Genomic DNA, 24,101 nt, shown 5'->3' on the forward strand with positions numbered 1-24,101 from the left:
TGTATTATAAATAAAAGAAAGCAAATGACAAATCTTAGCATAGTTCCTCCCTGAAACAAGAGAGGAGAATGCTATTAGAAAGTGAAAGTGAAGTCTCTTGGTCATGTCCGACTCTTTGCGACCCCATGGACTGTAGCCTATCAGGCTCCTCCGTCCATGGGATTTTCCAGGCAAGAGTGCTGGAGTGGACTGCCATTTCCTTCTCCAGGGGATCTTCCCGACGACCCAGGAATCGAACCCGAGTCCCCCGCATTGCAGGCAGATGCTTTATGGTCTGAGCCACCAGGGAAGCCTATTAGAAGGAGCTGCTATTACTAAGGGTACACAGAATTTTAAAGATATAAGAGCTATCCTGTGTGTTAAAATAAGTGAAAAAAAATACAGGGATGGTGTGTTTTTTTTTTTTAATTCTTACCATAAACATTACATACCCTTTCATATCTGAAATATTTAATAAATTTTAAAAACTTTGAGCAAAACTACTTGAAAAATATATGTGAATAAAAATGAGATATAAAAATGTTACTATCAGGGAAATGGGGTAATATTTTCTTCATGTTAACATTTTCTTTAGTATCTTTTACAATGAACATTTTTTTTAAGCATTTTTAATTACCAGGGTAAGCACCTACCTGATCACTAAGCAAAAGCTGATTTCCTCCTTGATACAAAGCTTCACAAAGCATGTTCACATCACTGTTTAGTTTGGACAGAAAGAAAGAATGTTCTTGAGCAGATACTGCCAACTGCTCTTGTACCAAAGAAACCTCCTGTTTTAATTTCTCAGCTACTTCTTCCAGGTTTCCATGGGTTATAAACAATTCTTTTTTCTTATTCTCTCCTTCTAAAAGTTGATAAAGCCTAAAATGTAGAAATAAAAATTAGAAGAAATTCTTAAGTCAGTACAGTTTTCAAAATTATAACCCACTATATTGGGGCATCTTTGGGAAAGCTAACAATTGTAAATATTAATCAAACAATTAAAAACTTTCCAACGACAATACTATCTCATTACAGAAATACATATTCTAATTATCGTATCTGAATTCCCAGTTTTCCCATCTTCCAAGTTTTAGACATAAAATTCTTTTTGACTTTAACTGCCACTAACCTACTTCAATTAAAGTACCCTTCAGAGATACCGCCCTAGAGAACACTTCTTCCACAGAACACAACTATGAGGCAGCAGAAACGGCAAAGAACTTGAAACAGAAGACTGAGGTCTGACGCTGGCTGTCATGTAAGACCTAAGTCAAGTCAGCCTTTGAGATTTAATCTTCACGTCTAACATCTACCTAATTTTAAAGGACTGTGGTAGACTTAAAAGAGGAAAATTGAAAATACAAGCTACATAAATATTAATAGTAAACTTGCTACTCCAGTCATGTCTACATTTGCTTGACAAATTAAATTCCTAATGAGCCAAGAGGCCATTGTAATACTTCAAACATTAATGGCAGAAAAATTCTACAGTACAAACGGAAAAATGTGAGGCGGCACCTTCTACACATATACGACAAAAAGTATCTGCTCTTAGAGTCTTCCTGAAACTGGTTCAAAGTGAAAAGTAGTGAAAGTGTTAGTTGCTGAGTTGTGTCCAACTCTTCGTGACTCCATGGACTCAGCCTGCCAAGTTCCTCTGTCCATGGAATTCACAAAAATATGGGAGTAAGAAGCCATTCCCGTCTCCAAGGGATCTTGGGAGTGTGCGCAGGCAGTGTGGGATCCAGGAGGCCTAAGGGTCCCCTGCGCTCCGGTTCTCGGTGCCCGATCTCCCACTGCGGGAGGGGAACACCAAGGCGAGGAGTCGGGCCAGCTCCAAGGGGCTGGAGTCCAAGGGGACCTTGGTTTTAAGGTCCCTAGGTGGGTGATCACACAAGAGCCTGTGGCCGCTGGTCTGTGGCTGCCCTCGGCTCAGCGGGGAGCCCACTGAGACGTTTGCTGGCTGTGGGCAGGAGTCCCGGGAACTCTACCTATGAGTCAGCGGTGGAACTAGGTGGAGCAGGACGTCCCAGGTAGGGACCCTGTGAAGGAGTAAACATAAGGGGCTCTATCTTGAAAGCAGGACGCCATCTTGGGTCGGACTGTGGACTTTGAGCTATAAGCCCAGTATCCATGGAAACAGCATACCAATGAAAAACCAGACCCCTGGATGAAGGAGCCTCGGGACTCGTACCTAGACTGTTCCTCGCCTAAAGGAATATGCTAATTATCACTAACAGGACAAAGTTGTAAACCCCATTATGCTTAGCGGGGTATGACCACAGGTCTATTTATCAATGTCCACTGTTTAATTATCTAGGCTTATGACACATGAATCATGGCTTAACTTCGATGGTATCTCTCTTTTACCTTGTCCAGACTAGTTTCAAGGAATTTGGGTAGGTGGGTTTGGGCACGTATACTTAGGGTATCTAAGGTTTTCACAAAACTGGTCGGGGTCCTTGGCTAACAGGAGACTCTGCCTTGGGCCTGACAGTGTAATAATCTGCCCTCCACCATCTGCACTGTCCTTCTGAGTGAGTTGTTTCCCGGAACGCGTGGCTACAACACCTGGACCTGTTGTAGGGCGCTGCTCCAAGGTCGACGAGCGTCCGAGTGGGGTTGGAGGTCACCCTTCGCTCAGCGCTGATCTGGAGGCCAGGCGCGTTTCGGGGGCGCTCCGCTGGAGTGTGCGCAGCCAGTGTGCGGCCCGGGAGGCCTGAGGGTCCCCTGCGCTCCGGTTCTCGGCGCCCGATCTCCCGCTGTGGGAGGGGAACACCAAGGCGAGGAGTCGGGCCAGCTCCGTCCGCGGGAGCAGGTGCGCCAGGTGCCGCGTGCGGGTGCGCGGACTCGCAAGCCCACAGAGCGGAGCGAAAGTGTCCGCGAACATGTTCGTGGAGTGGACTGTATGGGCCAGAGGCCCGGGGTAGGAAGAATGGGCGTTGGTCGCCAGAAGGGCAGCGGAAGAGGCGGTGAGGAGAAGCAGAAGCCGCAGCAACCACTGCAAAACCACCATCTAGTCTCTCAGCTCTGCTCTCTCTGCGAGACCGCGGCGGCGCCCGGCCTTTATAGGCGCCCCGTGCGTCACCCCGCCTCTCTGTGACGTCACGGGCACCTCCGGCCAGTCGCCAGGCGGATTTCACCGCTGCGCGCCGCGGGCCAATTGCGGGGCGGTTCTCTCCATCTTCCTCCAATCTGGCCCCGCCCCGGTCCCCGCGGGGTCCCTGAGGCCCTGGGGGGCGGGGCGGTGCATCTGAGAGCGGGTCGGGGGAGGGCGCTCCAGGGGTTGCCATGGTGACATTGAACCTGCCTGGATCCTAACGCTCCAAGGGCTCCCTTGGCGTCTCAGCCTCCGATAGCGTCTGATAGCGGATGGAGGACAGGCGGTCCGCGAAAGCGAGGCGGTGTGCAGGGGGATGGGCTGCAGGAGATGTGGAGAAGGACAGAGGAGGTGAGATACTGGGAAGGAGGCAGGGGCTCCCATCAGAGGGTCGGGGCAGCAGAGGAAATGGGCGACCCCCCTCTGCTGGTTTCCCTCCCGTCAGAGTGGCACCCGGCGCTGGCCTTTAGCCTGGGCGATCTGCAGTTCAGACCCGGCTGGCTGGAGGGCGAGGACACGTGTGGGTGGAGCAGTCCTCGATCCCGGAGCCACCATCAGGGGACACTGTCTTCCGACACTACTATTCAGAACTCATACACATGGTGAAGGTCAGGCCAGCTCCGCCCCCGCTTCCAGGCCCCCTTCCCGGGGTTGGGGGCACTCGGACGACCGGCCTTCGTACTGTGAACCTGTCAGGCTTCCAGGAAGCCCCGGAAGTTGAGGAAGAAGCCCTCCAGCTCTCGAACCCGCGCCTCCTGCCGCCCCAGGTGCTCGGCGTTTTCTTGTGGCGCCTCCCTCTCCCCCTCCAGGTGGGACAACCTGTCCCCGAGAAGCCCCAGCTCAGCCAATGAGTCCTCTGTGCGTGGGGCCTGGGGCTCTCCTGGGACATGGCCACGGGTGCCCTGCTCAACGTCAGCCATTCCACTTGGCAGCTCTTTCAGCCTCTCCTGTCCGAAGGCAGGGCATCCCTCTCGCCCTCTGGAGAGAACTCTCCAGAAGACCAAGACACCTAAGCACTGGAAGAGCCAGCTAAACCTGGTCCCAGGCCAGCGGTCTCCAGGCCCACGGCCCATCAGTACCTCAGCACTGAGACCCACCAGGGGGACCACACCCTGCACGGCTCCAAGCACCGGCCACGAGACGCTGGCGCTTCCGAGCCTGTCTCCCAGGAACGCAGCCACCACCAAAGCCTGCAGAGACAGCCGCCTACCCGGCCCCCGCGGTGGAAGGCCGAGGCCCGCCGGGGCCAGGGGTCTCGGGTTGGTCCCGACTGGGTGAGGACGCCGTGCTTCTCTGGATGCAGGTGGCTCTCCCGCCCCCATTTCCCGGTCTCCCGCCAGCCTCACCGAGTGATTGAACTGCTGCTGGGGGTGAGGGGCTACTGGAGCCGGCCCTTCCCTTTCTGGGGGTCGGGGCGCCACCGGGGCATCAGGGAGCTAGCTGGGGCCAAGGTTGCCTGGCGGCTTTGGGAGGGTTCCGAGGCCGGCCTCCTCACCCTCTGCAGGCTCTGGGCGCTGCTACTGGGAGGAGTACGCAGAGGTGGGGCGCACACTGACAGGAATGAAATTTTTCTCTTCCACCAGGTAGCAGCCCCTTCCAGCCAGCTCCCCTGGGCTGAACAAAGGCATCGAGGCCACAGGCAGACAAGGACTCAGGTGTCATCATGGGAAAGCTCTGGGCTGGGTTTCCGGCCGGCATGTGGGAAGGGTCCTGAATGAGGGGGTGCGGGGGATAGCCGCTGCCCTTGAGGGGGAGAAGGGTCAGTGCTGGAAGGCCTGGAGGGAGGGTCTGCAGGGCTGTGGAGATGGGCACGTACACTTAGGACCTGTGGCTGCCCTCGGCTCTGCGGGGAGCTGGAGGCCAGGCGCGTTTCGGGATGCTCCGCTGGAGTGTGCGCAGCCAGTGTGCGGCCCGGGAGGCCTGAGGGTCCCCTGCGCTCCGGTTCCCGGCGCCCGATCCCTCGCTGCGGGAGGGGAACACCAAGGCGAGGAGTCGGGCCAGCTCCGTCCGCGGGAGCAGGTGCGCGGACTCGCAAGCCCACAGAGCGGAGCGAAAGTGGCACGAATACGAACGTGGAATGCACGGTATGGCCAGAGGCCCGGGGCAGGAAGAATGGGCGTTGATCGCCAGAAGGGCCGCCGAAGAGGCGGCGAGGAGGAGAAGCAGAAGCGGCAGCAGCCGTGGCAGAACCGCCATCTCGCCTCTCCGCTCTCTGCGAGACCGCGGCAGCGCCCGGCCTTTATACGCGGCTCCGCCAATCTGGCCCCGCCCCGCTCCCCGCGGAGTCCCTGAGGCCCTGGGGGGCGGGGCGGTGCATCTGAGAGCCCGTCGGGGGAGGGCGCTCCAGGCGTTGCCATGGTGACGTTAAACCTGCCTGGATCCTAAGGCTCCAAAGGCTCCCTTTGGTGTCTCAGCTTCGGATAGCCTCTGATAGCGGATGGAGGACAGGCGGTCAGCGAAGGAGAGGTGGTGTGTAAGGGGGATGGGCTGCAGGAGATATGGAGAAGGATAGAGGAGGTGAGATGCTGGGAATGGGGCGGGGGCTCCCACCAGAGGGTCCGGGCAGCAGAGGAAACGGGCGGCCCATCTGGTCAGGCGGGTGTGTGCTCCCTAGACGGATCCCAGCACTCTTGTGCGGGTGAGTCTGTGTGCCACTAGCGCAGCGAGGCCAAACGATACTGAATCCTCGGAATCTAGAGCAGAGAAAGGTTTATTGCTGCACGATGCGAGGAGACGCGTGGCTCCCACCTTAAAAACCCCAAACTCCCCAAAGGTTTCAGCAAAGCCCTTTCCTGGGAAAAGTGAGGTGAGTCGTTGCAAACTTCCTGGTGTCAGATTCTTTGTTCTTGAGGTCAGGTCATGGTCAGGTAACAGTGTTCCTGTAAATGTCTCTAAATGAATGCCATTCTCTGTTCTGACAAGAAAAGACAAGGTCTCAAGGCTCAACTTTCACCCTCCAAGGTCCACCTTCCTGGCTAAGGCGGGGGTGGGGGGGGGCGGGGGGTGGGGTTGGCGCTCCCTGCTAGGGCCAGTCAGCCTGCCCACGAGTCTTCGTCCAGCACCCAGTCTGGGTCCTCCCACTAGCACCCAGGCCGGGCTGAGGAGGCAGATCTCAGCTGGTGGTGCCCTTGGAGCCAGGTCCCCAGACCCTGTCCAGCTGTCATCTCTGAGGCAGCTAGGCGCCCAGGACCCAACTGGTTTTCAGTCTCCTCAGGCCCTCCAAACAGCAGGGGGTCAGGTCCCTCACACGGCAGCCAGGCAAACCGCTGCTGCCCTTAGGTCCCAGTCTGGGGACTGGGGAGACCTTCACTGCCTCTCGGCCTGGGCCCGGCCAGCGGGCAGCATTGGCAAGGGCTGTGGAGCCCAGCAGGACAGAGCCCCTAGCCTGTCCCCCCACCCCATCCACTGGCCTGAGGCCGGGTGAGCAGGAGGGCTCCGGGGTGAAGGCTGGGGCCCGCCTCTTACCTCCCTCTCTGCCTGACTACCACCACTCCCCTGACCGCTGGCCTAACAGGCCTTTAATCACCACCCTGGCAGTTTCTCAGTAGCGGCCGCCTGGTGACTGCTGCCTGGTAACGGTAGCTGTACTGGCCGCTGCACCCATGCCTGTCCCCCCACACACTTGTCCTTTCTCTGTCACGCACTCGTCCTTGGAGACGTCAGCCCCACTTGCTGGCACCGCGACCCTCCTGTCTGTATTTTCCACCGGACAGTCTGTTTTGTCCTTCGGCTTCTGGTGCTTGAACTTCTTGCCTCCTGTTGCAAACACTGCTGCTCTTTTCCCCAGCAGCTGTTTCTTCTATGCCGAATACAATAAATACGAATACATAAAATGTCAGCTGTCCTGGTCTCCAGGTGAAATGGGCTCACAGAAAGTAGGCCCATCCCCAGGGGATGAATCTTGACTGGAGGAAAGCAGGCATGGCCCTCTCTTTCCTCTGCTGGAATGGTGGGGGTGGAGAGAACACATGACCCAGTTCTGCCCAATAGAGCTGAGAGGAGCCCTGTTTCGGAGGCAGGTGGTGTTTGGGAAAGTTTCATCTCTTTAAAGGAAGGCGGGTGGTGGAAATCAATCATCACTGTTTTCCTTCGACCTGGTAGGGGGAATGTGATGGGAGGAGATGTAGCAGTCAAAGTGAGGCCGTGAGGAAAGAGCTAAGGAGAATCCCAGAGGAGCTGGTTCAAAGACCTGCCCTTGCTGACCAAATAAACTAATCAACCCCATAGCCTCCGGACTCTGGAGTCTTGTTGGCAAGATCATCACCCCTGCACTGAAGCCATGCTGGGCCAGAAGTTCTGTTATGGGACCCATTTCATTCATTAATTCAGAATAATTAAGTACCTTATTAAATATTTCTTGTGCTGATTCCACTTTCTAATCAGCAAAATCTGACGTGCACAGAGATGATGAGGGGCAGTGGAGAGGATGAAGGCGCAAGGAAGAGGTCCCGGAGTGGACAGACTGTAGACAGAGCCTGAGGACACGCGGACCTGGGGCACCACAACCGCCCTGCAGTCCACCCCAGTGGGCTTGTCCACAGCTTGCTAGCGGGTGGGAGAGACGCTGGGGATTGCTAGGCGGCCTGGAGGTGGTGCTGGGGTGATGCACCCTGGGAGAGAGACTGGGGAGGGTCACCAGGTGGCCCTGGAGACCGGCCCAAAGGCAGAAGAGGGGCAGCCTCAGGGCCGACCCTTCAGGGCGCAGGTGAGGTTCTCCTTGGTAATAAGCCCTTTCCAAGTCCGCCCTGTAAACACTCCTGTTGGTATTTCAAACCAATGCAGGCAGCGCTCCTCCCTGCCCTCCCAACACTATGCCCTCCAGGCATATCAGCCTGGTCCTCTGTAGATCCCACATAGGGTCTAGCGGGGGTCAGATGACCACATTCTGCCCACCACTGCTGATCTCTGGCTAGGAAGAGGCAAGGGTTCATAGCCTCCATTTTCCATCGCCATTTCACCCCCTCCTGTTCCCCTCCCCCTGGCTCCATTCAAAAAACTAAGATCATGGCATCCAGTCCCATCACTTCGTGGCAAATAGATGGGAAAAAATGGAAACAGTGGCAGATTTTATTTTCTTGGGCTCCAAAATCACTATGGACAGTGACTGCAGCCATGAAATTAAAAGATGCTCGTTCCTTGGAAGAAAAGCTATGACAAACCTAGACAGCATATTAAAAAGCAGAGACATCACTCTGTCGACAAAAGTCCATATAGTCAAAACTATGGTTTTTCCAATAGTCATGTACGAATGTGAGAGTCTGGGAGCCCTGTTGGTTGGGTTGGCAGGGTTTCTGTCTGTCCGCGGCGCCCCCGTTCCTGCCTGATGCTGATTCCCAGGAAAACAGGAATGCAAGAACGAGACTGCCTCCCTCGGAGGAAACCCCAGGTCTGGGGGCGAGGTCCTAACGCCTGCTGCCTGCAGGACCCGAAGTTCCGCATGCCGCGCCTCCGCTCCGCCCCGGCCCTGTCCGGCCCCCGCCCCGCCCCCGGCCCCCGGCCCCCGGCCCAGCCCCACGCCCCGCAAGGCCACGCCCCATCTCTGGCCCCGCCTCCCCAGCCCCTCAAGCGTCTCACGACCCAGCTTAGTCTCTGCCGGGAGCCCTGCTCCGAGGCTCCCTCTGACCCCGCCCTCCGTCCCCACCCACAACCTCTCACCACGCCCCCGTCCTGGGTTCCGCGGCCGGCAACCCTCTCCTCTTCAGGCCCCAGAGTCGCCCTAGCCCGGACGCGCCTGCGCCCTCTGGCTCCGCCCTTGCCACGCCCCCGGACCTCCCCCTCCAGGCCACGCCCCTGCCCCGGCCGCCGGGTGGGAGCCGGGCCGCGCAACGCGCATGCTCCAGGCGCGGCGCCCCCGACTCTGCGGTCGGCTCCGCTCGGGCATTTCCGCCTCTTTGTTTTAAACTCCGGACGGGTTTTTTTCTCCTGCTCTTGGGGGGGACCCGGAGGGAGCGGCGCCCCCTCCCCCTGCCCGCTCTGCCCCCGCGTGCGCCCAGCTCGCCCGCAGCTGAGACGGCAGGTCAGTGAGTCCGCGCCCCGCCTGGCCTGGCCCGTGGCGCCCGCTCCACAGGCCGAGGCCTCGGCCCGTGTCCGGGCCCGGAAGGCTCCGAACCCCGGCCCGCGCCCCTGCACCCTCGTCGGCCCGGCCTGTAGCGCCCCGACTCCGCTCGGCAGGCCCAGGCCCGGGCCGGACCCACGGGGGCCGGACCTAGGGCAGGGCCCGACCTCGGGACGGGTCTTCGGGGAGCGACCGGGGATGACTGGATCCCAGGACCGGCCACTGGGGGGGACCAGACCCTTGGACAGGTCACCGGGGAGGGACCGGGGAGGACCGGACTCCTGGACGGGCCACCGCAGAGGGGCCAGGGAGGACCAGACCCCAGGACGGGTCACCAGGGAGGACCGGACCCCTGGACGGGCCACTACAGAGGGGCCAGAGAGTATCTAACCCCAGGATGGGTCATCAGGGAGGACTGGACCTTAGGACACACGGAGAAAAGACTAGGAAATACTGGATGCCAAGACAGATATCCTAAGAGAGCCCAACCCCGATATGGGTCATGGAGGAGGGCTGGACCTTAAGACTCAGCAAGAATCAGCTGGACCCCGAGACAGGTCACCGAGGATGGCCAGGACTTAGGAACAGTTGGTACTAGGACAAGTCACTGAGGAGCCAGGGACCTTAGGATGGGTCACCTGGGGGCAGTCTGGACCCCAGGACTGGCCCATGGAAAGATCAGGACTTGAGTAAACCCACTAGAGAGGACTGAGACCCCAGGACTGGTCTCCAGTAGGGCCAGGATTTCAAAACTGTCCTGTGAGCACTTCTGGGACCCTGGAACAGCTCGTCCTTCCCAGGAGCCAGGACCCTGGGGCTGTGCCACGTGGAGGGCTCTGTCTTGTGACAGGCTGCAGGGATGACCCAGGTAGGTCGTGAAGGAGAGTTGGACGCTGGGCAGTCCTGGAGAAGGCTGGCTCTCAGACAGGACCGGGACTGTGATGAGAGCTGAAACTTGGAGACAGGCCCCCAGGAAGGCTGCGACTCTTGAATGAGTCACTGAGAAGCACCCAGGCCTCAAGGGTGGTCTCTGAGGAGTGCTGGGACCCCAGGCTGGACCCCCAGGGGCCTGGGCCCTGGGTCAGTTTCCAGAGTGCCTGGAATCCACTCAGCTTACTCAGCTGGACCCCAGCTGCTATAAAGGTCTGGAGCATCAGGGATCCTGGGTATGTAAGCCCCACAGGTGCAAACCGGCCCTCTCTGTGAGGCCCCTGAGCGCCTGGGCCCCACAAACCTTCTGACCTTCAGCAGTTGCTGCCTGGACTGGCCCCCGGGGTTAGGCTGGGTTGAGACTGATGGAGATCCTACTCCACATTGGCTCCGTGCCCCGAGCCAGCAGGGTGCCCCTCCCCAGACCCAGGAAGCTGCCCCCACCCTGCTCTCCCAGTCTCTGCTCCAGGGCTGCCATTGCCTTACCTGCACTCTGGTCAGTGATGGTCATCTTCAGTCACTTCTACCCTCCCCGCCCTCCGGTGGTGTCACCAAAAGCGCCCCGTTCTCTAGGTCTGGAGGTGTTTTCGGTGTCCAGGAACTTCCAGGAGGAATGGGGTCCAGATGGCCGTGTGGGTTGCGGGAGGGGTTTGGGGGCCATTGGTCCAGTGTGTGTCAAGTGAGCCATCAGGCGCCTTTTCCACTCCAGGAAGAGACCCTGGGCTGGGGGCTCTGCTTCTCCAAAACCTTGCCCTCTGACCTCACCCAGATCTTGCTTGCCGTGTCCTTTACTTTGAAAGTAGGGATGGAGACTTGCTGCCTTTGGGCCAGGGAAGGCTCCAGAGTGTCCAGTGCATGAGGCTGCCCAGGGGGGCACTGTCTGCCTGGCGTGGGGCCAGCGTGCAGCGCATTCGCTGTATGGACAAGAGGCAGGAGTACATTCAGAGAGGTTGCCCTGTGTGAGAATGGGGCGTGACTCTAAAACCCAAGGGAGGTGCTTGAATGATCAGGTAGGTCACTGTTTCATTTTGTGCCATAACTTCTCTTCTTGGTTACTTAGAAGAAACCCCCTTTGAGTTTTCAGTGTAACATTTCGTAGGACCTAATCTTAAATGGAGTCCATGAATAGTCCAGCCTAGAAAGTTTTATTTGTCAAACGTAACCACGCTTGGGACCTTCTTGCTCAGTGCTGGCTTCTGATTTTGTTCGTTTGTTTAAACATACACTTTACTGTTTAAAAAACTTAATTTTCTTTGAAGTGTTGGAAAAGACTTGTGAAACTGGGCATTCAAGTTTGATTAGGCTCTTTATTTTCTCATTTTTGGATTTTTGAAGGTGTGATAGCACTGGATGGTTGTATTATTTATATATTACTGTCCTGCAAGTTACCCCAAAATGTAGTGCCTTAAGACCACATCAGTTATCTCACTGTCTGAGGTCAGGAGTTTAGGCACAGCTTAGCTGCGTCCCCAGCCTCAAGAGTCTCCCAAGGCTGCAGACAGGGTGCTGGCTGGTAGGCTCAGCTGCGGGTATCTGCTTCCAGGCTGCTTGCTGGAGACATCCATAGGGCAGCTTGAGGGAGCCAGTGACTGAATGAGAGAGTGGAGGAGGCCACAGTGTGCGTGACCTAATCTCGGCTGGAATGTCCCATCCCTTTTGCCATGTTCTTTGTTACCATGTTCTGTGTTTCTTAGTTGCCAGGCCTGCCCACGCTTGAGCCGGAGCAACGCCACAGGTGATTCCTGGGAGGGGCTGGGCCATCCTAATGCCTGGCCTCCATTAGGTGTTAGCTCTGAGAAGTGCCCTGCAGGGTGAATGAACAGGGCTGTGCGGCGCAGTGAGGTCAGCCCGAGGGTGCAGCAGCTCAGCTGTCTCTTGAGTTACACGGGTTGCTCTGATGTCGCCATTGTGCTGATGCAGTGATGCTGGAGCTTGCGCGTGATGGGAGAGAAGTTACAAACAGGAAAGATTTTTAGGAGTTAGCCTAGAACACTTGCAGCAAACCATAAGCCCCCACCCCACACGCAGTTAAACTGTAGGCATGTGTGTCAGAGATGTAGAGTTGTTTGAAGCTTCAAGTGCAGTGATTTTAGTTGTTTCTGGAACTTTGATTCCTGCCAGTTATTTTGCTCTGGGAATTATAAACTGATGTTTCTAAGACATTTTTGAAGTGAGAGATCCAAGATGTTTTGCATATTTGACCCTCGAAGGGAAGAATGCTCCAGGAACCTGTGTGCTGGAGCCTGGCTCTCAGCCCACGCCTCCCCTCCTGGGTGCCGGGGCAGCGCTGCAGCACCGTGAAGGCTGTGAAGGCACCCACGTGGGGCCCGCTGCCCTTGACTGGGTCCCGCGTGCAGGGCACGTCCTCTCCTGCAGTCTGGACCTGCTAGGTCTCCACCTTGCTGGGTGAAGCAGGGTCCTTCCCAGTGATTACACTTCCTTATTTGGGTTATAAACAAAGTTTGTGTTAGCCTTACTATTACTCTTTAATTTACTGAATGACAGGATTTGTCATTTCATAGTTTTATTTGGCTAATGGTCAGAATCGAATTTGAAGTTGAAAGGTAATTTTCTTTTCTATTGCAATATGTTGAGGTTTGAGGACAAAACTTACTACCTTTCTGATACTTGCTGTTGCTATTGCAAACATGCTGCACAATTCATTATGCTTCAAAAAATGGAACTGTTCCTCAGTTCTGCAAGTGGATAGTTTTTCACTGTTGTAAAAAAGTGAGCTAGTTTAAAAGTAACTAGAGTGTCTTTAAAAACTAGTTATTAGGCTTATTTTCTTTTTTTGAAGAGAACTTCTAATGCTTAGGTGAATTTTTTTAGCAAACGCATCAATATTTGCTGGACTTTCCCACACTAACAGCAAATTCCAGGTGTTTGACATGAAAAAGCAAAGAATAGGAAGGTGTCCACAGCTCTCCCTGAAGTTCCTGGCCAACTTGTGGGTCCTCTGTGCGTCTCGTGGTGGCCCAGTAGGTTTGGTTGCGGGGGGTCTTGTCAGCTGTTATGTTTGCTGATTCTCAGCAGGGCCTGGCACGTAGAAGGTGCTCAGCTAGCTAAAAGCTGACCTGTTCCCTTCTGCAGCCCTGTTCTGGAGCTGATGTGTGCATTAATGCCTTCTGTGGATCACCCAGGACGACCTGCTCGCCTGCAGCTGCCTGGTGAGAACACGCAGGCGCAGGGCGCGGTCACAGGTGATGAGGGGCCGAGAAGGGTCAGCCTCTTCTGCTTTTGTTTTAAGTTAGTTTTACTTTTAAAAAAATTATTTATTTATGTATGGCTGTACTGGGTCTTTGTTGCTGTGCAGGCTGTTCTCTGGTTGTGAGTGGGGCCCGCTCTCCCGTTGTGGGGCGTGGGGCCTGCTCTCCCATCGTGGAGACTGAGGACCGCTCTCCCGTTGTGGGGCGCGGGGCCTGCTCTCCCGTCTGGGGCGCGGGCTTCTCAGTGCCGGGGCCTCTCGTTGGGGACCGTCTCAGTGCGGGGGCCTCTCGGGGACCGTCGTCTCCAGAGCACAGGTCCAGCAGTTGTGGTGCTCGGGCTTCAGTTGCTCCAGGGTGTGTGGAATCCTCCCGGATCAAGGGTCAAACCCGTGTGTCCCGCGGTGGCAGGTAGATTCTTTACCACTGAGCCACCAGCAAAGCCCCTTTTAGTTTTTCACCAAAGTTTCTGAGGAAAAAAAAGAACACAGTGGAGAAAACAGGAATGAGACAATGAGCACCCGCCGCCCTAACCCTGGACTCAGCACTTGCGTGTGTTTCGCCACATTTGCTTATTGGTTTCTCTAAACACACAGTTATGGTTGAATCGTCTGAAGTAGCTGCAGACTGTCTGCCTCATTCCGTAGGTGGTTCACAGCACGTGACGCTGGTGAGAAGACGGTCTGCACACAACTGCGCCATCGCGGTCACACTGAGAAGTGGACGCTACTCCACGTACGGGCTCATTTCCTGTCCACTCTCAGCTCGCCCCGCGTGGCTCAGGAAGGTCTTCCTGAGCGTTTTCCGTCTGAGAGGCGGGTGGCTCCCTGCGTGGCACTGGGGTCCTCCCACCCTTTCGGGCTCCCCACAGCACAAACTATTCAGGCCACCCATCACTTGTGAGTTTTTCTGATTCTTCACTCAGGGTGCCGTCTGCCTTTGTCTGCGTCCCCTGTTTACCCTGAGGACAGAGGGGGATGGGCCCCTCCTGGGTTGAGAGATGCCTCGTGGAGGCTGTGGGGACTCCGTGCTGTGCTGGCAGGCCGTGCGTCCCGCACTCAGCGCTGCCGTCGCTCCTGTGCCCGTGGATGGGCCGAGGCTCTGGGGAGCCCAGAGGAGCCGAGCTCTGTCCTGGGAGCGGCACCCGCTCTTGCCTGGGGGGCTGCCTCAGCCGCCCCATCTGTGTCTGACAGAGGCGTCCGGGGACGTTTTGTCGTCGTCACAGGCGCACGGTGGCGAGTCCCACTCAGGTCAGCTGTGTTGCTTTTAGCGGACTTTATAAAAGGTTTAGTGGGTAGAAAGTTTTTGACATTGTCAGGGAAAATATGAGTTCTGCTGTGGAGTAGCATTTCCTCTGGGTGGAATAACTTCCTCTGTACCCTGGAGACGGGAACTGCGAGAGGCAATTGTCTTCCCTGCTTTGCAGCAGCCACCCCGAGAAGGAACTGGGAGACGGGGTCTCCACACCGTGGCCGGGATGAGACCCCACAGACAGGGTGGTTCAGGGAGGCTGAGGTCCAAGCTCAGGGTGCCAGTGGGCTTGGTTCCTGGCCTGGACAGGCCTTCTCACCCTCACAGGCAGACTGGCAGCAGGCTGGCCCCTTCCTGGCAGGGTGCTCACCCGTCAGCCCCGACACATGAGTCAGCCTCACAGAGGCCCCGTGTGTGGAGACGGGATTGGGGCTTTAACACGTGAGCTTGAGGGGCACAGTTCAGTCCATACCAAGGGGCTCTTGCCTCCTCCACATGTTTATCAGCCTGACTCTTGTCTCTGGAGCTGGGAGAGTGGGGGCCGGATGAGAGCATGTCCAGAGGTGGTGGCTACTTTGCTTTCCACGTGTTTGGGAAACTCGCTCTTTCTTCTAGAAGCTAGCAGCTTTCATTTCCCCAGACCCTGTTGTCTCATTTTCTATTGCTGGAAAACGAATTGCCACAAACTTAGTGGCTTGAAGGGGCACCCACTTATGTGTCACGGCTCCGTGGTCAGAAGTCCGGCAGCACGTGGCTGACTCCGCTGCCCAGGGCCCCAGGCCGAGGTCGGTGTGCGGGGCGGCCCTTGTCAGGGAGTCACCAGCGGGCCCGCCCTGGCCCTGAGGCCCTGCGGTCCTTTGCCTGGGGGCCGAGGGCCGTCGAGGCATGTTGCCTTTTGCTGTGACCTGCTCTTCTGCCACTAGCTGAGAAAACAGCTCTGAAAGACAGTGCAGTTTGGTCAGGCTTCTGGATACTTGCCCTGTTGTAAGGTCAGCTGATTTAAGACCTTAATTACATCTTCAAAAACCCCTTTAGCAGTAGGTGGGATGATGAGAGCAGAGGTGTGTGTCCGGTAGGGCCCAGGGCCTTGCGACCATCTCAGAATTCTGCCTTTGATCGTCTTCCCTCTGGCCCCCCTAGATTCATACTCCCCAAGTGCGAAACCCACTTGCCCCTCCCTTCCAAGGCTCCCGGAGTCTCAGCCCCTGAATCCCCTGTCTGGTGTGACCCCCCAGGGGCACCTGCGAACCAGTGAGGTGGTGTTCTCCCTGGGGCTTCCTGGCACCACGGCCGGGCCAGCTGGCTGTTGTAGCTCAGACGTGGGCTGGGGGTGATGAGGAGTCGTGTTGAGGCACAGAGCTGAGACCCCTTGGGGAGCCCAGCCGGGTCCCTGGTTCTGCCTGAGTCGGTCTCTTTGGTGGAGGGGTTGTGTGTCTGCCCCTGGGCAGGGTTTACAGCAGCCGCCTGCAGCGGTGTCTCGGGCCTCAGCCCTTTCGCTGTGTTTTCTGTGCTTCTTCGAATCTTGGACCTGAGTGGGAAGCGGGTGAGACTGTGAGTCAAGCCTGCTCTCTGGCCGTACTTCCCTCCTGCCTCACTTTGCCTGCTGTCCCTCTCCTGGCCCACGTTCTCGAGGGTCCGGCCCGCGCCCTGTGCCCTCCTTGGTCCTCTGTCCGCGTCCCTGGTCCCGGCTGGAGGCCTCATGCTGGGCTTGTGGGGCCCCTGCCCCTGTCTGCACGGCAGCCCCCGCCCAGGTCGGAGTGGGGACATCTCTCCACACGTCGTTCCTCGGTCACCGCCAGAGTGGCTGGCCTGCCAGCACCCCGCACTCACTGCACCTGTGCTGCCACGCAAGCACCTGCTGGCTCGTGCCGTGCTTCAGGGTGTCCTGTGCACGTGTCCCGAGGCCTCTGCCAGTCGGCTGGGCCAGTCGTCTGGCTGTGGAACCCCACGTCCCAGGTGTCCTTCCTTGGACTTCTTGGAGTCAGGCGCTGCAGGTGAGGAGGCTGGTGCAGGCGATCCCTCCCCCCGGCTCCTCCTGCCCCAGAGCCTTTAGGACTCTCACTCGCGCCCTTGATGTCTTCAGGTTCGGGGACCTGCGTGGATGTGGGCAGCACCAAGGCCCTTGCCGTCTGGCTCTCCCAGCTGGAGACACACAAATCATTTTCTCCAGGTCATGAAGTGTCGCCTGTGAATGAGTGTGCATAATGCGTGTGCTCCCAGCCCAACTCGACTGTCTGTCAGAGCTTCTTGTCTGTTTCCCTTTTCTGGAGCACCTGTTGGTTGGATGTGGCATTTCTTCTATATCCCGTCTTTTCTAGCCTTTGGACAGATTTTCTCAATTTTATCATACAGCCTGTCTGTTGAATTTTCAGCGCTCCCAGTCACATGCCTGACAGTGTAATCTAGGTGCCAGTAATAACAAAGTGGTCAGTTAAGTGTTGGAGGGGGAAGGCTCGGAGTCATTCACGTGGGTGTGGACCTTAGGATGGTCTCAAAGAGCTCACTGGGGAGGGGATGCTCGAGACAAGACATGCTGAGAGTGAGCCAGCAAGTCCTGCAAGGACCCCAGGCGGGACTGCAGGTAGAATGTCCTAGAACTGCAGGGCCCACGGGGGCTATGGAGCTCCCTGAGCTTCGCAGGACTTCCCAGTGGAGGTCCCCCGAGCCGCGCCGAGCGGGGCGCAGGCGGCATGGACAATCTGGGCGAGCAGCGCCGCTCTGAGTGCAGAGCCCCGGCCGGCCGCCCCCGGGACTCCTGCAGACACCTTGCTGCCGCCAGACAATGTTTGGGGCCCATGACCCGACACGCGCTTGCCTGGTGAGCAGGACAGGGCAGACGCCCATGACAGCTGTGTCAGTGAGGTCACCGGGGCCCGGCGTGGACAGGCCAGCTGCGAGGAGAAGGACTTGGGGGGCCCAACAGAGCAGGGCTTTCCCCAGGCACCTGCTGGGGACTTGGTGCGGGCGGCCTGGCCCGCTCCCCCAGGCGGAGGGGCGGGAGCTGAGTGTGGGCCTCTGCTTGGCGTGGCTGGTCAGGAGAAGAGGGCATGTGCAGGGACCAGGGGCCGCACTTGGTCAGCTCTGCGTGAAAATAAACGGATAGGTTTCCTGGAGTTCTTAGAGGGCGTCAGGAGTATCTCAGGCTGACTGGACACCGGCTCTGGGGTGGGCCCCCTGCTGGACGTGGCGTGCTGACCCCTGTGGGGTCGCAGGGCACAGACCCTGGGCAGCTGACAGTTGGGGACAAGACGGCGAATGGGCTCAGACTCGAGCACGGGTGACCCGTCCAGAGTCTCGCTGCTGTCTGATGGCACTTTGAGGATGGATTGCCGGGAGTGTACACAGCCGAGAGGTGAGTGAGGCCCCGGGGGACGGAGCTGGACGCGGATGGGCCCCGCCGTGGATGGAGGCGCTGGCGTGAACGGGGAGACTGACGGGGAGCGTGGGGAGGGCTCGGCTCGTCCGCGGTCGGGCCCCTGCGATTGGTTTCTCGGGGGCATCGGGGTTGCTTTTCTGAGGTGGTCAGGCTCACAGTGTCTGTGGAGAAAGAATTGGTGGTACACGTGGTTGGGGGTGTCCTGGTGGCTCTGCCGTCCATTTGGGAGCCACGGTGATGTCCAGGGAAAGCCCGCGGGCACAGAGGCTGGTGGGGGCTCTGGTGGTGGAGCGAGGATGAAGTGAAGGGGCGGAAGGCTGGCCCCCAGGGCAGCGGAGGCTCACACGGGGCGAGCGGGCACAGGTGACGTCCTCAGTGGGCGTTTCCCCAGCAGGCCATCCACACAGTGCTGTGGCTACCTCTCCTCACGCACCCTCATTCCCGCAACCCTGAGGGACAGAGGCAGGTGTCTGTCTGCGGGCAAGGGGGCTGAGAGTCAGGGTGGGGACCACTCAGAGCAGAAGGGGTGAGCTGCCCATCCCCGTGGCCGCTCAGTGAGTCTCAGGAGGCTGCCTGGCCCTGTCTACACAGCGTCCAGAACCAGGGCCCAAGGGGCCCTTTAAAGTATGTGTCACTTGTCAGATGTTCCCCAGTGAAGCTGTTTAATACGTTTTCAGGCTACTCTGAGCAATTCTGTGACAATAAATTTGATGACCGGTTTCCTAGGAAAATAAAGTTTAGAAGCACTAACTGCAAAATAAATCAAAAACAGTAAGGTTCTCATAAGATACGTCGATAGAAGGAAGCATGACCTGGGTGGGCTTGTATGGGGAGGTGGTTCTTTCTCAGGGTTCCTGAGGGCAGGGAGTGGGGACTGGCTGTGGACCATGGAGCTGGAGCCACTGGCTGGAGCCATGGGACCCCCTGGTCACACCCGGCCACAGCCACAGTCAGAGAGCCCGGACTGTGCCTGGTTCTCGGCACTAGTGTGGGGAGGCGTCCTCACAGCAGCTGAGGGTCTGAGGACGCCTGTGAGTGTGAGGATGCCTGTGAGTGTGAACGAGGCTGTGTGTGTTTGCAGTGCCGGTGGAAGTGAGGCCAGTGGACGTCCCCGACACGTGGGGAGCAGCAGTGAGTGTTGCAGGTTAAGACTAAGAGGGCTTTCTCCTTAACTGCGTTCAGTGAGGAATTCCAAGCTGTGGTTAGTGACTGTGTCTACTACTTTTATGCAGTATAAGCCTGGTGTGTTTTCCTGGAGGAGGAAAGGGGATGTGTGTGTCACCCAAGTGTGCCACGTGGGGCTGTGGTGTCCAGGGTGTTGCACACAGGTGGACAGGGGTCTGGACAGGGCAGTGGTCTGGGATGCATGGACAGAAGAAGGGCCTCTTCGTGCAGGAGTGAATGCCGCTGAGTTCTGGAGTGACCCTGAGAGGCGTGCGGCGTGCGGCCTGGCCCTTCTGCAGCGTCCGGGGCTGAGGCCAGTGTCTGGCCCCTGCTGCTCCCCCTGGTGGCGGGAGGGGTCAGTGGGGCTGCAGGCGGGCAGTGGCCTTATATCTTGGGGGGCTGATGATGTCCTTGTCACCAGGACTTTGTGGAGTAGAAGATGGAAGACTGGGCGGGGGGTGACTGAGTCGTGGGGTGGGGTGTCCTGTGGAGGCAGGTTCTGTCAGGAGGGAGGTGTGGAAGGTTCCAGATGAGAAGGGCTTGATGGGACCGTCAGAGCCCTTGAGAAGCAGGAGGGTGGGGCCTGGATCAGCCTGGAGCCCGGGGAAGGGGGTAGAGGTGCCACCGTGCCCTGGGGGAGCAGCAGAGGGGACGAGGCCGTAGCAGGGTCAGGGCCGCCAGGGCAGCCAGGCCTCAGTCACCATCTCTGGCCCGGACGGGCTTGTCTGGGCAGACATGTAGAGGCCCGGCAGGCCTGGGGCGTCGAGAGGCTGAGGGGTGTGCCCCAGGTGTGCGGGAGCACGGATGGACTCCTCATGCACAGGCCTGTGGGTTATTTCAGCCAAAGGTCACAGCAGAATCTGTGAAGGAAGCGGCAGATGGGACAAGCCTTAGGGGACCCGGCACCACGTCCAGAGCCCTCTCCCCAAGGAGTCAGGATGGACGCGCTCAGCGACAGGAAGGGCTGTCGCCCCAGAGACCAGGGCCCACGGGGCTCTCACGGAGGCTCCTGCCTGGCAGGCCCTCAGCTCCCGAGGACCCTGCTGAGCTTTCAGGGAAGCTTTAAGTCACCGGTGGAAACTGTCACCAGCCAGGTTCCCAGGCACCAGCCACGGCCGTCCCCACTGGCCTCTCCGCCAAGTCTCAGCCATTGGCCTGGGAGCAGTAGGGGTCAGTACGCTGTTTAGGGTGGTGGTGTTTACACGCACGGAAGTGCCCAGCGTCATGGAGCAGTTGCTGGCTCGGAGCACCTGTCCGGTCATGCGTCCCGCTGGCGCTGACCTCTGGTTGCCGCTGCGTCCAGGAGACACACAGCTGCAGCTGCTCCCTGCAGGTGGCTGCTGGGAAGAGAGCCCTGCAGTCAGGCATGAACCTTCCAGGGGATGGAAGTGTTAGTGTCTCTTAGATGGAGAGCTTTGTTCCGGTGGGGAAGTTCCTTCTGCTCTTAACTTGCTGAGAGTGTGTGTGTCTGGGGAGATCTTAGCATCTCTCTCCTTTTAGCTTTTGTCATAGACGGCATTCGTTTCTTACGCAGAGCCCCTCGGGTTCCAGGGTGCGCCTCCTGCACGCTCTGCAGGCGGTGCTGCAGCTGCTGCTGGGCTGCGTCCCCCGGGCCTCCTGGCCTGTGCTGTGCAGCCTCGCCCGAGTCGGGAACACCACCCACTGTGTGCTCGGGCGGGTCTGTCTGGGGCAGGCTGCCGCACGCAGGTTTGGCGGAACCCGCCTGGCTTAGCGTCCTTAGGGGTCCAGAACTCTCGATTCTGTTTCCATTCACCTCACTTCCGGTGAGCTGTTTTCAAGCAATTTGTCAAATTCCTTAGGAGTTTTCAGCTCTGTTGGCATGAAGTTATTCCTGACATTCTAATGTTGCTCACATGTGACTTTAGGGAGGTGTTCTGGACCCCCTGTTCTCCCGACCCCCTCTGCTGCTCTGGTTTGTCCTGTCACCTGCGGTGTCTGAACGGCATGCCTGCTCATGGCGTTTATCACTTCTTGTCCGTCTTCTCTTTGAGAACGTCGGCTCTGGGGATCTGTGTCCCCTGCTCCCTGACCTCTGAGGTCACACGCACAGCGTCTGTGCCTGTGTCACTGGCCGCGTCCAAGCGACGCTGAGTGCAGGCCCCCTCCCCACCTCCCCCCGGAGCTCCGGAAACGTCTCCCTGACGGTGGCTGAGTCCTGCAGGGGCCTGGTTGCCTGCTTCTCTGCTGCCGCTTGCCCCAGCCCCGCACTGTGCTCGCTGGCCGCGGGCCTGGCGCTGCCATCCACGCACACATGTGCCCGTTGGCATGTCTGCCCCCTGCGGTGGCCCAGAACCCGCACAGAGCCTGCAGGAGTCCTCCTGTGGCTTCCCTGGGTGAGCCGCCCTGGGGACACCTTCCAGGGCAGGAACTGCGAAAGCAACCCAGGAGTCACATGGCTGCTCTCCCAGCCTCCTGCCAGGTCACCCAAAGCCCACCGCCTCCCCGGGAGCTTCTCTGGGCCCCCGGGCATGTGGGGCAGCCGCAGCTGTCCTCAGCCTCCCCACCACCACCAGTCCCCGGGCCTCGAGCCACCAGGCTCCTGTCGGGGCTGCCCACCTCCATGGCTCCTGCGGGTGCTTCACCGTCAACCAAGCTTGCTTTTCTTTTTGTTCCGAGCAGGTAAAGGAAGAGACCTGTGGACCTGAGCAGCTGAAGCTGCCGTGGAACGGTGCGTGTGGGTGACACCCCGTCCCTGTGTCTCCACAGGCTTCAAAATGTAGCAGAAGACTGGTTCTGTGTACAGGTAACGCAGTGCATGTGAGTGGATTAAGCTTACCTCGAATTACACTTCGTTTTCCGCTTACTCTGTTGTAGCCGTAGAAAAAGTCAGTGCCTTGTAAGCTTCTTTGAAATTTCATCTCTGATGGCTCCAGAGCAGGTTCGAACACAGTTACTGACATGTATTCCAGTTTTTTCTGATTAGTCTATCTGATCAGCTCCGTCTCTCTGTCTGCTACATGGGGTTCTTCATAGCTTCTACCAAAAACGTAACTGCAGGGCTGTGTATGTCACACAAGTGACGTGACCTTGAACAGCAGGTGCCATTTCTGTGCTAGAAAATGGAAACACCGCGAGAGACGCAAGGAAGGCGCAGACTTGAGGAGCCAGAGCACGGAGGGCGCAGCAGACGAGGCGTGAGCGCAGCGCACCCGTAGGCGCGGCGGCCGATGCAGAGGCAGCAGGAGCGACGACGGCCTCGAGGAGGTGGGCACGGGCTTCCAGCACGGGCCCCCAGGTCCTGGCCGAGGTGGGGCGACAGCGGGCGTTGGCTGCTTGCGAGCACAGCTGGTCACTCTCCTGACTGGCGTGGGGGGCTGCGTGGGCAGAGCTGGAGGCTGGGCCCCCCGTGGGGCTCAGGCTTTGGTAGGGGCCTGTCAGACCTGACGCCAGGGGCGCCCCTGCAGTGGGGCCCTCCTGCAGTGGGGCCCTCAGCTGGGTGTCACCCGTCACGCCGTCAGGGACACACAGGGCTTTCTTCCTGAGGATCCTGCCCTCCTCGGGGGCTGCTGAGTGTGTGGAGACTTCATGCACCTTTGCTTCCTCGGTGAAGTCGTCCCCTGCTGACCCGCACCGAGGCTTCCCGAGTCAGCGTCCCTGCGATTGTCCTTGGGTGGCGACCCTTGCTGCCAGCCTGCCTTCCATTTACCGGCTCACGTTCTGTGAGGAAGGGTGCCCCTTCCTTGCCTGTCTGTCCGTGTGGCCTCATAGGCTCCTGTGTTGCTCCGCTGGCTGCCAGCAGTGATGGTTGCTGTCTCGGCTGTAAGCACAGAGGCCCACCGGGTCCTCGCCCAGCCAGGGCCGGCGGAGCGCCCAGCGGTGCTGGCTCCTGCGGCAGAGGTGGTGCAGGCCCTCGGCCCAGGGCTGCCCCACAGTGGTCACTCCCAGGGGGCAGAGCTGAGGGCGAGTGGGCGTGTCCACACGGGCACACACGTCTGTAGAGTGGGCGTGCCCACACGTGCACACACGTCTGTAGAATGGGTATGCCCACACTCATGTGCACACATGTCTGTAGAGTGGACGTGCACACACTCATGCACACATGTCTGTAGAGTGGACGTGCACACACTCATGTGCACACACGTCTGTAGAGTAGGCGTGCCCACACTCGTGCACACACGTCTGTAGAGTGGGCGTGCACATACTCGTGCATACATGTCTGTAGAGTGGCCATGTCCACACGTGCACACACATCTGTAGAATGGGCGTGCCCACACTCATGTGGACACACGTCTGTAGAGTAGGCGTGCCCACACTCGTGCACATACTCGTGTGCACACACATCTATAGAGTGGGCATGCACACACGTCTGTAGAGCGAGTGGGCATGTCCACATTCGTGCACACGCATCTGTATCTGTTTGCCTGCTGCCTCTAAAGATGAGCTCACACTGACCTTGACCCTGGTCTATGTGATTTGGAGCCGGTTTTGGCCTGGTGGTCGGGCTGGTGGCAAGTGTGAGCCTGTCGGGAGTGTGAACAGTGCCCAGTGAGTCTAGGGCATGGTGCTGGGCTCGGTCGGGCAGGTGGTAGATTGCACCCCGGGCCCCAGCGTCCAGTGGACTTCTCAATCGGTGCCCTCCCATCTCTGCTTCGCCTCGCTGGGTGACGAATCGGGTTCCTCCCGCCTTGCGTTACCACCTTTTTCTTCCGGGTCCACGGGGCACACAGGCCCTTCTTCACGGCGCCGGTCTCAGCAGGTCCGAGCAGTCAGGCAGGCTCCGCACAGCACCTGCTGACCGTGACACCGCGTGCCTTCCCCTCAGACTTAGGTTTGCTTCCCGGGGCCCACGGAGCCCCTGTGGGAGTGACCCTCATCTCTCCTGACAGCTCGGGGCCACGGGAGAGGGCTCTCTGGTGGGGACCCTGCGCTGGCTCACGCCTGCGAGCCTCCCGTCCTACTTGCTGTGACCGTCGTGGGCGTCCTTGCTGGCGTAGCGGCCCTCGCATTTCCAGGTGGCCTGTGCCCGGCGCCGTGCTGGGTGCCTCAGTCTGTGCTGATGGTCGCTTCTGGGTGTGT

At 58.4% G+C, this 24,101-nt stretch overlaps 2 protein-coding genes and 1 long non-coding RNA gene across 6 annotated transcripts in view; 2 read left to right on the forward strand and 1 right to left on the reverse strand.

Annotated features, from left to right (window-relative positions):
- Positions 1–100: 100 nt before the first annotated feature.
- On the reverse strand, positions 101–3,275 carry LOC138986832 (collagen alpha-1(XVII) chain-like). 2 transcript variants are annotated; one of them, XM_070366781.1, is made up of 2 exons: positions 2,560–3,275; positions 101–861 (listed from the first exon to the last, which is right to left on the reverse strand). In XM_070366781.1, the coding sequence occupies exons 1-2, from the start codon at positions 3,273–3,275 to the stop codon at positions 609–611; spliced, it is 969 nt and encodes a 322-aa protein (XP_070222882.1). In that variant the 3' UTR covers positions 101–608. The 2 variants fall into 2 exon arrangements, with proteins under 2 accessions (XP_070222882.1, XP_070222881.1); XM_070366780.1 differs by having other exon boundaries at positions 2,554–3,275.
- Positions 3,276–3,295: 20 nt separating this feature from the next.
- Positions 3,296–8,094, forward strand: LOC138986834 (uncharacterized). 2 transcript variants are annotated; one of them, XR_011463459.1, is made up of 3 exons: positions 3,296–3,433; positions 3,528–4,452; positions 4,666–8,094. It is a non-coding gene; the product is annotated as an uncharacterized lncRNA (long non-coding RNA). The 2 variants fall into 2 exon arrangements; XR_011463460.1 differs by having other exon boundaries at positions 3,528–4,356.
- An 810-nt stretch (positions 8,095–8,904) lies between these two features.
- PCGF3 (polycomb group ring finger 3) overlaps positions 8,905–24,101 on the forward strand; it is a 45,519-nt gene continuing 30,322 nt past the window's right edge. Inside the window, exons 1-3 of one of the 2 annotated variants that reach the window (XM_070366790.1) lie at positions 8,905–9,098; positions 21,705–21,842; positions 22,142–22,289. The gene's annotated coding sequence lies outside the window, so the exon portion shown is untranslated. The remainder of the gene's footprint in view (positions 9,099–21,704; positions 21,843–22,141; positions 22,290–24,101) is intronic. The other variant, XM_070366789.1, reaches the window with a different exon arrangement.

The sequence above is a fragment of the Bos mutus genome, unplaced genomic scaffold (assembly GCF_027580195.1).
Source record: "Bos mutus isolate GX-2022 unplaced genomic scaffold, NWIPB_WYAK_1.1 CTG207, whole genome shotgun sequence".
In the NCBI taxonomy this organism is placed as follows: Eukaryota; Metazoa; Chordata; class Mammalia; order Artiodactyla; family Bovidae; genus Bos; species Bos mutus.